The 13750-nt window shown below is 40.2% G+C and overlaps 1 protein-coding gene across 3 annotated transcripts in view; it reads right to left on the reverse strand.

Moving 5' to 3' along the window:
- Positions 1 to 13750, reverse strand: part of PRIM2 (DNA primase subunit 2) — a 357737-nt gene that overhangs the window by 217905 nt on the left and 126082 nt on the right. For all 3 annotated transcript variants that reach the window (XM_021098097.2, XM_084966367.1, NM_001244164.1), the window contains 1 exon segment: positions 916 to 1011. In XM_021098097.2, the coding sequence (XP_020953756.1) occupies positions 916 to 1011 (96 nt within the window).

Genomic DNA, 13750 nt, shown 5'->3' on the forward strand with positions numbered 1-13750 from the left:
AAATTAGTCTGAAAAGGTGGGTTCCAGCCCATGCTCTTTTCCTTACTAGACTTGTGATGCTGGAACCTGTAATGAAGGCTTTCAAACCTCAGCAGCTGTATCTATGCACCTGGGAAGGGGAGGAAAGGGGTTTTAGCTCTAATATGCTGAGATTCTAGCTTAGCAGGCTGGTTGCAGAGGAAGCAGAAGTGCCCAGGCAGAAGCAAGATGCCGAGAGGCAGAGCAATCGGAAGTGTGTAATAGGAAGAGCCAGTGTCAACCCCCCACCTCTGTGCATGGAAGGCCAGCTGGACAGTAGCCTGATTGGCAGAAGGGGTGTAGCACAGAGGATATCAGGGAGGCAGGACGCTAAATTCCTCATGGGCACCAAGCAGCAGAGCACATGGGTCAGAGGAAATTGAGGCGGGACCGCCATTTGCGCTTTATGGCAATCTCAGCTCCCCGCCCCATCTCGGAACTCTTCAGCCCTAAAGCCACTCGACTGGCTCAAGCAAAGCAGGGGACTGCACTGAGGGGCAGGGCAATGAGGGCCCGGGGCATGACAATGGACCCTGAGCAAGCAGGTCAGAGCCCAGACAAACGTGATGGAGCATTGGGTCAGATGGTCCAAGCCAGGGCAGGGGCCTGTGGCACATGAGAGGCTCCCCACAGGTGGTGTCCAGAGCATGGTGTCGGCCAACAGTGGGGGTGACGAGGCGGCCCTGCAGGACATCCCTGCCCCTGGCACAGCAGGGTCAGAGCTGCTCTGAGCGAATGGCCCGCAGCGGGTCCATGCAGCACAGCCCTGGCGTGAGGACCTCTGAGCAGGAGTGAGAGGCTGAGCTGAGGCGAGGCCACACAGTCAACTCGACACAAACATAAGCTTCATGTCGTACATTTAACCAAGCCTAGGAGGCATCTGAAGAGTTTACACACCTTATAAACCGACTCCAACTCCAACTGAGTCCCACTTAAACTGGGAGACGAAGCAATGATGTCCTGTTCTCGGAGAGTCTTCTCTTCATCACTTATCTACAAGGAAACGTATTTTACAATGTTTAAAAATTAAAACTCTTCAGTCAGTTTCAATAAAATACTCTCCTGTTCTAGTGAAGATTTTATACTTAAAAAATTTTAAAATAAGATATCTGGAGTTCCCGTCGTGGCGCAGTGGTTAATGAATCTGACTAGGAACCATGAGGTTGCGGGTTCGATCCCTGCCCTTGCTCAGTGGGTTAACGATCCGGCATTGCCGTGAGCTGTGGTGCAGGTTGCAGACGTGGCTCGGATCCCGAGTTGCTGTGGCTCTGGAGTAGGCTAGTGTGCTACAGCTCCAATTAGACCCCTAGCCTGGGAACCTCCATATGCCGTGGGAGCGGCCCAAGAAATGAAAATAAAATAAAATACTGATATCTCAAATCATTCCTAATACGATTACTAAATCATTATTATCATCAACGAAGCCAAAATATGGAAGAAAATGTAAATTCAATACACTTTCAAATTTCCACTCTACCAGTTTCTGAGGACATTTACAAAAAGAGCAGTAGCAGAGAAACACAAAGTATTATAATAAAAAGAAAAATTATACTAAAAATTAAGATAACAGAGACTAAAAATGAGCATTATCCAAATTTAGACTCATGGTAATTTATTAAATACCTATCTGCAGTTAAGAGTGTAATTTTCTAACCACATAAAACAATTCCAAATTTAAAGCACTAATTTTTGTATGAACAACTATAGTTCTATTATCTCTGATTAATTATGGCTTTAAAAAAAAGATTACAACCTACAGAATGGGAGAAAATATTTGTAAATGATATGACCGCCAAGGGCTTAATTTTCAAAATGTATGAACACTTCATAACAACTCAACAACAAAAAAACAAACAACCCAACTGAAAAACGGGTAGAAGACCAACATAGATATTTTTCCAAAAAAGACATATAGATAGGTGGCCAGTAGGCACATGAAAAAAATGTCTAGGAGTTCCCGTCGTGACGCAGTGGTTAATGAATCTGACTAGGAACCATGAGGTTGCGGGTTCGGTCCCTGCACTTGCTCAGTGGGTTAACGATCCGGCATTGCCGTGAGCTGTGGTGTAGGCTGCAGACATGGCTCGGATCCCGCATTGCTGTGGCTGTGGCGTAGGCCGGTGGCTATGGCTCCGATTCGACCCCTAGCCTGGGAACCTCCATATGCCGCAGGGGCGGCCCAAAGAAATAGCAAAAAAAAAAAAAAAAAATGTTTAACATCACTAATTATTAGAGAAATGCAAATCAAAACTACAATGAGGTACCACCTCACACCAGTCAGAATGGCATTAACAAGTCAACAAATAACAAATGTTGGAGAGAGTGTGGAGAAAAGGGTACCCTCCTTCACTGTTGGTGGGAATGTAAATGGGTACAATCACTATGGAAAACAGTATGGAGGTACCTCCAAAAACTAAATACAGACCTACCATATGACCCAGTAGTTCCACTCCTGGGCATATATCCAGACAAAACTATGCACCCCTATGTCCACAGCAGCACTATTCACAATAGCCAAGACACAGAAACAACCTAAATGTCCATCAACAGATGAATGGATTAAGAAGATGCAGTGCGTATATACAATGGACTACTACTCAACCATAAAAAAGAATGAAATAACGCCATTTGCAGCAACATGTATAGACCTAGGAGTATCATACTAAGTGAAGTAAGTCAGAAAAGACAAACACCACAAGATATCACTTACATATAGAATCTAAAATAAGACATAAATGACCCTATCTGCAGAAGAGAAACAGACTCACGGACAAGGACAGTAGATCTGTGGTTGCCACGGAAGAGGGGTTTGGGGGAGGGATGGACTGGGAGGCTGGGTTAGCAGATTACGATATTATACACGGAGGGGATAAACAACAAGGCCCCACCATGCACCACAGAGATCTATATTCAAGATCCTATGATAAATATAATGGAAAAGAATATTTTTTAAAAAAGCTAGATATAAACTTATTTCTTTCAACCAATTATGATTATTTTGTTACTGACTCATTTTAAACTTCATGTCTTCAAGTATTTGATTATTTAGTTTTTACTTCGAGATAACCTCCATTATGTATTTTTCACAGTGTCTTTAATGGTCTGTTCCAGTGTGTATTCACCTTCTATCTGAAATGCTGTTGTTTCTTCCAAACATCTCTCTGTCACTGAGCCTGAATGCCATATTCATTGGGAATGTTTTTCTAGCTAGCTCATCCAATCTGATCATCTAAGGGACCCCAAATGTTTTGTTACACACTATTCAGAGAAAATAAATAATTAAATCTATGATGCTCTTTTTGGGTCTTGATTCACCATCCACACCCTTCCTCTTAAACTAAATAATTGTCTTTCAAATTAAATTCATGAATGATAATCACATTTTTGCCATGTCCATGATATTACTTACCAACTACTCATTCTTTCAAAAAAGGTTTGTGGAACATTTGCTATATTCTTGAAAGTTTTCTATGTACAAATGATACAAAGAGAACTGTAATGGGTTTTGGGGTTTTTTTTTTTTCCTCTTTTGTCTTTTTAGGGCCACATCTTTGGCATATGGAGGTCCCCAGGCTAGGGATCGAATCAGAGCTGTAGCTGCTGGTCTACGCCAGAGCGACAGCAACGCAGGATGCAAGCCACGTCTGTGACCTACACCACAGCTCACAGCAACATCAGATCCTTAACCTATGAGCAAGGACAGGGATCGAACCTGTGTCTTCATGGATACTAATTGGGTTCATTAACTACTGAGCCACAAGGGGAACTCCAAAGATAACTGTAATGTAATACCTGCTCTCAAGGAGCTCACAAATGAGTATAAAACACCCAGACTTGGCACAATGCAAATACAGAACTGCATTACTTGTGAAACTGGGAGTTGTGGAACATGTATACTGCTAAAAAAAAAAAAAAAAAAAAAAAAACTGCATAAGTTCCCTGGTGGCCCAGGATTAAGGATCCAGCGTTGTCACTGCTGTGGTGCAGGTTTGTCTTTGACCAAGGATGCTTGGTATGCAGCAGGCACAGCCAAAACAACAAGAAAGGATCTACAGGTCCCAAGTGGAATCACTTGTGCTAAACCCATGTCACCTAACCTGTACTCAATACCCAACCTAACTGCAGCCTCAACCTTCCCCAGGAATGTAATCTCAACTGGTCAGACTAAAATTTCTTGGTTAGCACAAGCTGGGTATCTGCCTCACAGACCTTCTTGTCCCCCAAAGGAAGGTAATCTTGCCCCAACAATCCTCTGTCCTTTATCATTTCCTTGTCCCACATTTTCTGTGACTTTTTAAATCTCTTTTTGTAGCTCTTTGAGCTCCCTTCTATCTGCTGGATGGGATGCTGCAATCATTTGAATTATTTAACAGCAACAATTAGATCTTCAAAAAAAAAAAAAAAGACTGACAGATATGACTAGAAAAAGACTTTAAAATTCTATACAGAAAAATAAAAGATCTGTAAATGAAGAAGAAATATAAATGACAAACTATGGGAAATTCATCATTTGACATCTGAGTTACTCTCAGTAAACCCTTAGGTAGTAGGACATACTAGTGGCCCAAAAGTAATACACAGCCAAGATTCATATAAGTGAAAATAAATTAAAAGAATAATGTGGTATTATTTTCTAACCACTAAAATGACAAAAGTTAAAAAGATTTATAATCCACAATGTCGAGACAGTATATTTGTGTAGGGCACTTTAACAATACACACCAAAAACCCTTAAAACATGAAGACCCTACCAATTTCACTTCCAGAATTAATGCTTTTTCCTTTTTTTTTTTTTTTTATTTTTTTGGCCATTGTGTGCAGTGGTTTGACATGAGATCTATGTTCCCAGACCAGGGATTGAACCCGGGCCGCAGCAGTGAAAGCACTGACCACTAGACCACCACGGAACTCCCAACAATTAATCGTAATAACAGAACAAACACACGAATAGAAAAAATTTGTCAGCACAATGTTATTTACAATAATTTTTAAAAAGCTAAATGCCCGACAACAGGTATACGGCTAAACAAAGTACAGTAGAACTTAATGTTTCAAGTAAAGCAGACTGTATTATTCAAAAATCAAGGAAGAAAACACGGATAAAAATTTTAAAGCATCTTCTTTAAAGCACAGTCAGCCCCACGTGAGCACAAGAGACCCTCCTGCTCTAGAGCCGTGGGTCACAGGGAAATCCCAAGCCTTGACCTTGATTTAAGGTCATCCCCATTGAAATGGCCCAAATGTTCTCTGGCAAAAAGAAACTCAAATCCTCTCTGAGGAAAGTACATTCACAGCCTCAAAGGACTCCCACAAACACACTTTCAAATACAGTACACCAAGCACATTGTATTCTATAACAAGGCAAACAAGAAAACATCATCTCATGAGCAAAAACAAAAGGAAAAGACTCAATATAACACAGATAATAACTGATAGGATGTGTAAAGAAATAAAACAGACAAGCATAATGACGTCTGCATGAGTGGGAAACTGTAAAAAGTGATGTGAGAAGGGGGTGGTACACGAGAAAGAGGCTTTTACTTTTGCTAACTCTGGGGAAGCAACCTCAAAGAGATGCTGCCAACAGTGGATAAACTGCCCCTCCTTTCTAGGACCCTGAAGGGCTGAGGAGGGAGAGGCAGAAGCTTCTCAGCCTTCACAGGGATCCCAGCCCAGTTTCCAAAGGTCGAGTGGGCGGGACCTCTATTCTGGGTGGAAAGCAACAGAATTCTGGACTAGCTGCACCCACAGACGCATCAAAAAAGGAAATGAAAACCTTCCTGGAGAAAGACACCATTCTCCCAGGCTCAATACCATCCTCTAAGGAATCTCAAAACTCCATCTCTAGCACACAAAGAAAATACGGCACACAAGAAAGCCAGACTCCAGGAATGGGAACGAGGTAGGTGAGGCCAAAAGTATATGGATTGGAAAAAAGAAACAAAACTGTCATATTTACAAATTACATGAGTATTACATGAGTATTACAAATTTCCTTAAAAAATCCAGAAGAATTTACAGATAAGTTATTAGACCTACTGACCATTAAGCAAGGTTTCTGGATGCAATACTAAATACAGAAAAAAATTTATTTCTATCTGCCAGCAGCCAAATGTAATAAGAGAATCTTTTTAAAGATAACATTCACAACAGGAATAAATCTAACAAAAAAATGTGCAAGGCCTCCACAAAAAGCTATAAAACCTTACTGAAGGAAACTAGAGAAAACTTCAATAACAGAGAGCTACCTTACCCCATAAACAAGCACCAGAAGATGTAATATTGAAAATATACCCAATTATCCTCAAGTTAACCTGCTGATTCAATACATCCTCAAACAAAATCACAACAGCTTACACTATTGTGTTACTACTGTGTCTGTATTGCTTCTAAAATGTATAGAGACATACAAAATGCCAAGGCAAACCAAGACAGAAATGAGAAAAAGACAATCAATCCAACAGAAAAATGAGCCAAAGACATGAACACTTTATAAATGAGAAAATTCAAAGGACCAATAAATACAATCGTGCCTCGTTTTATTGTACTTTGCTTTATTGTGCTCCCAGATACTAAGTTTTTGTACAAATTGAAGGTTTGTGGAAACCTGGTGTCAAGTTAAGTCTATTGGTGCCATTTTTCCAGCAGCATATGCTTGTCTGGGTCTCTGTGTCACATTTTGGCAATTCTCACAGTATTTGAAACATTTTCATTATTATCATATTTGAGAGAGTCAAACAAACAGGTATCATCTAAATCAATGCAAGAGAGTCATCAGCTGAAAATTACCACCTCAATTCCTTTTTGGTAATGAACAGGACAAAAACACAGAAACTAAAAATGTAATATAACCGAATGTCATGAGAAGTCTTAGAGGCAAAAATTTTAAGGGCTGTCACAGCACACGCTATATATAATCAACACTCATTGTAGAGTGTTCAAATTGAGGTTCGGCAACAGCAAATATTTCTCTAAGAGCTAACACTACATTATTCTGCTTTAGTGCTGGCTTTGTTTACATGTATCTGTTGGTAGTAATTTCTCTGCTCAGTTGACCATTTACCTTTTACTTTGCCTGCCATAGGAGAATTCCTTTGAACCTCAAACACACAACCAGATACATAAGGCAGAGACCATTTGAGAGAAGGCAGTATGTTTTAACCAAGCTGCAATTCTCAAAAGGCAACCAATTAAAAAAAAAAAAAAAAAAAAAAAAAACAGCAACCAATAAAGTAAGACACTGATCAGGAGAAAAGGTAAAAGGAAACAAGAAATCTGCATCTTCATGATGGTCTTTCACTATTTCTTCAGTGATTTCCAATTTATATATAAAAAAAGTACTTCATGGTTGTGCAATGAACATTTATTTTCCCCACCATTAATAGGGATAATGATAAGTGATTGCCCAGTGGTTCTGAGTGGCTCTGGCAATACTGGAGGTGAGGTCAAATGTGTTATAATCCCTTATTACAGCAACAAAGAATTAGGTAACTCCAAACACACAGATGTCTGCATGATAATATCTGGGGTTCTAACTGGGCAAATCCCACAGCAATATGTAAATACCACTAACACTTCTCCATCCCTAATATACAGGAATATAGTATCTCTTTCCTTAAACTCAACTCAAATATCTGTATTAACAATACCACAGGCATGTCTAAATCAACTGCTCACCAAGTAAACATCAGGGCAGCAAGAAAAGCATACCTCAGCTCAACTGTCACACAACAGAACACTTTAGTTACAAAACACTTAATGGTCCAAAGAGTCTTCTGCTTTAGATATGCAGTCAAGATTCAATTTTTTAAAAGTTCAAGATCTTGAATTAAAAACTAGAGTTGATTATTAAAGAGTGTGGTAAGACTGTCTTTCCCTGAAATCTTGACCCCACACTCCCTAAGATTGGGAAAAAAAAAAAAAAAAAAAAAAAAAACTAATCCAGACTTTAGATTAGAAATAATGAATAAAATTCTAAGGGATTCAATGTGTTTCTAAACTGCTCACCCAAAGTAATCAGATGCATTCCAATTAACATGAGTTTTATCTATAACCAGTGTCATTTCCTACATTATAGCCTTTCAGTAACTATTCTGTTTTTCCTTGGTTATTTTAAAGTTAATCCATTTGTCACACACATCTAAATCATTTATCTATCTAATAATAAACAAAATTTAAAAGACCAAAGTAAGAGAATTCTCACTGAAAAATGTAGGATGACTGCCTGAAACTTTATTATTATAAACTTCTATTGAACAACAATTAAAAATGTAAAAAAGAACCAATCAGAGCTAAAGAATACAGCAACTGAAATGAAAAATACACTAGAAGAAATAAACAGCATTTTAGATGATACAGAAGACCACATAAGCAACAAAGAAGAGAGAACAGTGATATTCACTCAATCAGAACAGCAAAAGGGAAAAATAATTTTTTTTAGTGAGAATAGTTTAAGGGAAGTCTGAGACAACATCAACTGCACTAACATTCACATAACAGGGTCCCACACGGAGAAGAGAGAAAGGGGCAGAAAACTTATTTCAAGAAATAACGGCTAAGGAGTTCCCATCATGGCTCAGCAGTTAATGAACCCAACTAGTATCCATGAGGATTCAGCTTCAATCCCTGGCCTTGCTCAGTGGGTTAAGGATCCAGCATTGCCGTGAGCTGTGGTGTAGGTTGCAGATTTGGCTCAGATCCTACATTGCTATCGCTGTGGTGCAGGCTAGCAGCTACACCTCTGATTTGACTCCTAGCCTGGGAATTTCCATATGCCACAGGTATTGCCCTAAAAAAAAAGAAAAAAAAGAAAAGAAAGAATGGCTGAAAACCTCCCTAGACAGGGAAAGAAACACATCAAGGTCCAAGAAGCCTACAGTCTCCAAGACAAACCCAAGAGATCCATACAAAGACATATCATAATTAAAATGGAGAAAGTTAAAGACAAGGAGAAACATAGAGCAGATACACTCAACGGACTTAAAAGAGATAGATAGATATATAGATACAGATATAGATATAGATATATAGATAACATTCGATCCAAAAGGAGCAGAACACACATTCTTTTCAAGTACACATGGAACACTTCCCAGGAGAGACCACATGGTGGGCCACAAAACAAGTCTCAATAAATTAACAAGACTGAATTCATATCAAGCACCTCTTCTGATCACAGCAATATGAAACTTGAAGTCAATAACAAGAAGAAAACGAAAAACAAAAACATGTGGAGGCTGAACAACATGCTATTAAACAACCAATAAGTGAACAAAGAACTAATACAGGAAATCAAAAAATCAAAAATCAGAGTACCTGAAGAGACATTTTTCCAAAGAAGACAAACGGATGGCCAACAAGCACATGAAAAGATGTTCAACACCACTAAATATAAGAGAAATGCAAATCAAAATACAATGAGGTACTACCTCACACCAGTCAGAATGGCTATCACTAATAAGTCTACAAATAACAAATGCTAGAAAGGGTGTAGAGAAAAGGAAACCCTAATACACTGTTGGTGGGGATGTAAGCTGGTATGGCCACTATGGAAAGGTTCTGTAAAAAGTTAAAAACAGAACTACCATATGATATAGCAATTTCACTCCTGAGTAATTATTCAAAGAAAACAAAAACATTGATTCAAAAAGATATATGCACCTCTATGTTCACAGCAGCATTATTTACAATAAGCAAGATATAGAAGCACCCTAAGTGTCTACCAACAGATGAATAAATAAAGAAAATGTGTAATACACACACATGCTCACAATGTAGTATTACTCAGCCATGAATGACAGCATGGATAGATCTAGAGGGTATTATGCTGTAAGTCAGATGAAGACAAGTATCATATGATTTCACTTATATGTGGAATCTAAAAATCAAGACAGAAGAATACAGAATAGAAAGAAACTCACAGATATAGAAAACGAGAGTTTTTCCAAGAGGGGAGGGGGATGGGAGAAGGACAAATAAGTGAGGGGATTAAGAGGTACAAACTTCTAGTTATAAAATAAGTGATAAAGATGTAAAGTACAAAATAGAGAATACAGTCAATATACTACAATGTAGAGTTTCAAACAGTAGCTAGATGCATAGTGATAATCACTTTGCAATATATAAAAACATTAACTTATTATGCTATACACCTGCAACTGATGATATTTTAACTCAACTATATTTCAATTAAATAAATAAAGTGAAATACCTCCTGAAACTCAACTGGTTTCTATGAACTTGTCGTTTTATTAGTTGAACTCACATAGGACTGGTCTTTAGGGGGTATACAAAATAATAAAGTTAGCTAATTTATCACTACAGCCACAACACTGTCAAGGTAGATTTTGCTTTCCAAATGAACATCTTTCTGAAGAGAAGGATATAAACAAACTGCTCTAAGTGGAATCACATTTCCAGAAGGACTTACATTATGATTCCAAAGATGCTCCACTTGGAGTTCCCATCGTGACTCAGTGGTTAGCGAATCCAACTAGAAACCATGAGGTTGCGGGTTCGATCCCTGGTCAGTGGGTTAAGGATCCAGCCTTGCCGTGAGCTGTGGTGTAGGTTGCAGATGCGGCTCAGATCCCACATTGCTGTGACTCTGGCATAGGCCAGTGGCTAAAGCTCTGATTAGGTTCCCTAGCCTGGGAACCTCCATATGCAGCAAGAGCAGCCCAAGAAACGGCAAAAAGACAAAAAAAAAAAAAAAAAAAAAAAAAAAAAAGATGCTCCACCTTCAGCCTGGTTAAATTTTCAATCAGCAAAGACCCTGAACACTTGAGCCATGAAGTCCTCTTTCTACCAATACCCACAATTCCCCCACCTCATTCTATCTTTCATACCCACCCACCAACACTAAGTACCTGAATATTTCAAATGGTATGTGGAGTGATGGTATAATCTTTTTTTAGGCAAAAATCACACAAGGCTCTAACAGTTTTGGTAAAATTACATTTCCTTATTTTACAATCAGATTGTTTCACATGCTTCTTAGTAAAAGAATTAATGATCTGGGCTGCACGTATCTTTTTTGGTATTCTTCATCAAGTCAGGAACAGGGAGAGCAGGCTCACTCTGCCAACAACCCTGAAAGGAGATGAAGAGTGAGCTCTGGAGTAGCAAATGTCCCCCACACTGAACAGGTAGTGGAGGCTGTCTATGTAGACCATCCTGCCGTTCGTCCATGGCAGAGTCCCTCACTGAGGGAGTATTATGCATCCTCTACCTACTGGACTCACATGTGGGCATGTGACTTGCCCCGGCCAGTAAAATATGAGCAGAGGTGACATGTGCCACTTTACAAGCACATGGCTTACCCAGTTTCTCTCATTCCTCTGCCTCAGCACCTAGTGACATTCCAGATAAAGGCTGCTCTATCTGCCCAAGTCACAGCACCAAAAGGACACAGAGCAGGGCTACCACTGGCCCACAGCCCAAGTCACAGCACCAAAAGGACGCAGCAGCGCTACCACTGGCCCACAGGACACAAAGAGCACAAATAAGAAACAAGCCTTTCAGCAGCCAAGCTTGGGGTCACCTGTCCTGACTGGCACAGTAATCTCCATCCTGTTTGACTCACACATTTTCATCAATAAAAAAAAATTTTTTGGCTTTTAGGGCCACACTCATATTTAGGGAATATGGAATTTCCCAGGCTAGGGGTTGAATCGGAGTTGTAACCACTGGCCTACACCACAGCCACAGCTACACGGGATCCAAGCTACGTCTGTGACCTACACCACAGCTCACAGCAATGCCGGATCCTTAACCCACTGAGCAAGGCTAGGGATCGAACCTGCATCATCATGGATATTAGCCAGACTCGTTGCCTCTGAGCCACAAAGGGAACTCCATCAATACAGTATTTTGAGCACATAATTCCAATGTTTATAAACTGCATACACGTATCACTGTACATTAGGTACTGGAAAACATGCCTTTCTCCTCCCACCTCAAAATAAAAGGAATGGGATTAAAAAATATAAGTTGTATTTATTACCTACATCCTTCCGACACCCCCAAGTGGTCCCCCTGGGCACACTGCTTTAGAACCACTAGTCTGTCACCCTGGCCTCTACAGTGATGATACAAATAATGCTTCCCACAGATTTACTCTGTAAACTTCTAATCAAGAATATTCACTCATGCTTATAAACAGAGTAGTCAGACACTTTCTATGTGAATCTACACAGCTCTCCTTTTCAAGCCCTGGCCCTTAAACATGGGTGGACATCAGATTTGCAGGGGAGCTTTGCAAAATTACAGATCCCTGGTACCAGTTGGACCTACATACAGACTGAAGTCCAGGTGTCTATTTACTTAAAAGGTCCATTAATGATTCTGAAATACACCACTAGTCTAAAACAGCACACTCCAAGGAAAGAATCCTCTTTTCTAAAATACATTTATCATGTCCTAGAAATACTATCAATTCCAGCATTTGATTTTATTACGGAGAATCCATTTATTCTTTCTAAAACACTGAGGGCCAGGGTTCCTGCAGTGGCGCAATGGGACCACCGGGACAGGGGTTCAATCCCTGGCCCAGCACAGTGGGTTAAGGATCCGGTGTTGCCGCAGATGCAGCTTAGGTTGTGACTGCGGCTTGGATCTGACCCCTGGCCAGGGAACTCCATATGCTGGGGGGGAGGCCAAAAAATTAAATAAATAAATAAATAAATAAATAAAACACTGAGGACCTACCATCTCTCCCATATGGGATCCAGCTATAAACAAGCCAAAAAGAAAAAAAGAAAAAAAAAAAGCACTGCTCTCATGAAACTTATATTTTAATGAGGTGAGACAGACAAAAAACAATAAACTATCAGGTAGTGATCTACGATGAAAATAAAACACAAGGATGTGTTATGGATGGACGGATTTACACTTCAGTTTCTAGATAATTAAAGCCTCTCTGAAGAAGTGACATGTAGTTGGAAACCTGAATGAAAAGGAGTCAGCCACAGAAAACCTGGGGTAAGAGCATCCCCAGCAGAGGTAAAACTGATATTGCCAAGGTGCTAAAGAGAAAACAGTCTAGTGGGCTGGAGAAGCAAAAAGAGGAGACAGAGCACAGTCCTTGGGGGTGGGGGGGACTGAAGCCTCTCTGAGATACAGTTTTGTTCTAAGAATGGTACGGCAAACTTGGGGGAGAGGAAGTTATCATCAGATTTACACTGTGGTTTGTTTGTTTTATGGCCACACCTGAGTCATATGGAAGTTCCCAGGCTAGGGGTAGAATTGGAGCTGTAGCTGTGACACCACAGCCATAGCAACACAGGATCTGAGCTACATCTGCAACCTACACTGCAGCTCACGGCAACAATGGATCCTTAACCCAATGTGAGAAGCCAGGGATCAAACCTTCATCCTCATGGCTACTAGTCGGGTTTGTTACTGCTAAGCCATCACAAAAACTCCTACACTTGCTGGTGTGCTACATGGAGGAAGGACTCTATCATGAGGAATCACACTGGAGAAGAAGAGAGAGACCTACGTTCAGGCGGCAGGATAGGGGAAAGATGGCAGTGGCCTGAACTAGAGAAGCACAGGGGGATGTGTTTCAGAGGCAGCCCAGACTGACAGACTGTCAATTAATGAAGGTGTGGTGAAAAAGACTCAAGTCTGGGGCCTCAGCCACTGGGCAGATGGTGACAGCATTTACCAACTCATTGTCTTCTTGAGCCTCACCCTCCACTGCTTATTTATATTTTACTTCTATACAGAT

This window comes from Sus scrofa, chromosome 7 (assembly GCF_054392235.1).
Source record: "Sus scrofa isolate SSC_HxYL_T2T_F1_AM1 chromosome 7, Sscrofa_HxYL_maternal_Yorkshire_Landrace_v2.0, whole genome shotgun sequence".
NCBI classification, from domain to species: domain Eukaryota; kingdom Metazoa; phylum Chordata; class Mammalia; order Artiodactyla; family Suidae; genus Sus; species Sus scrofa.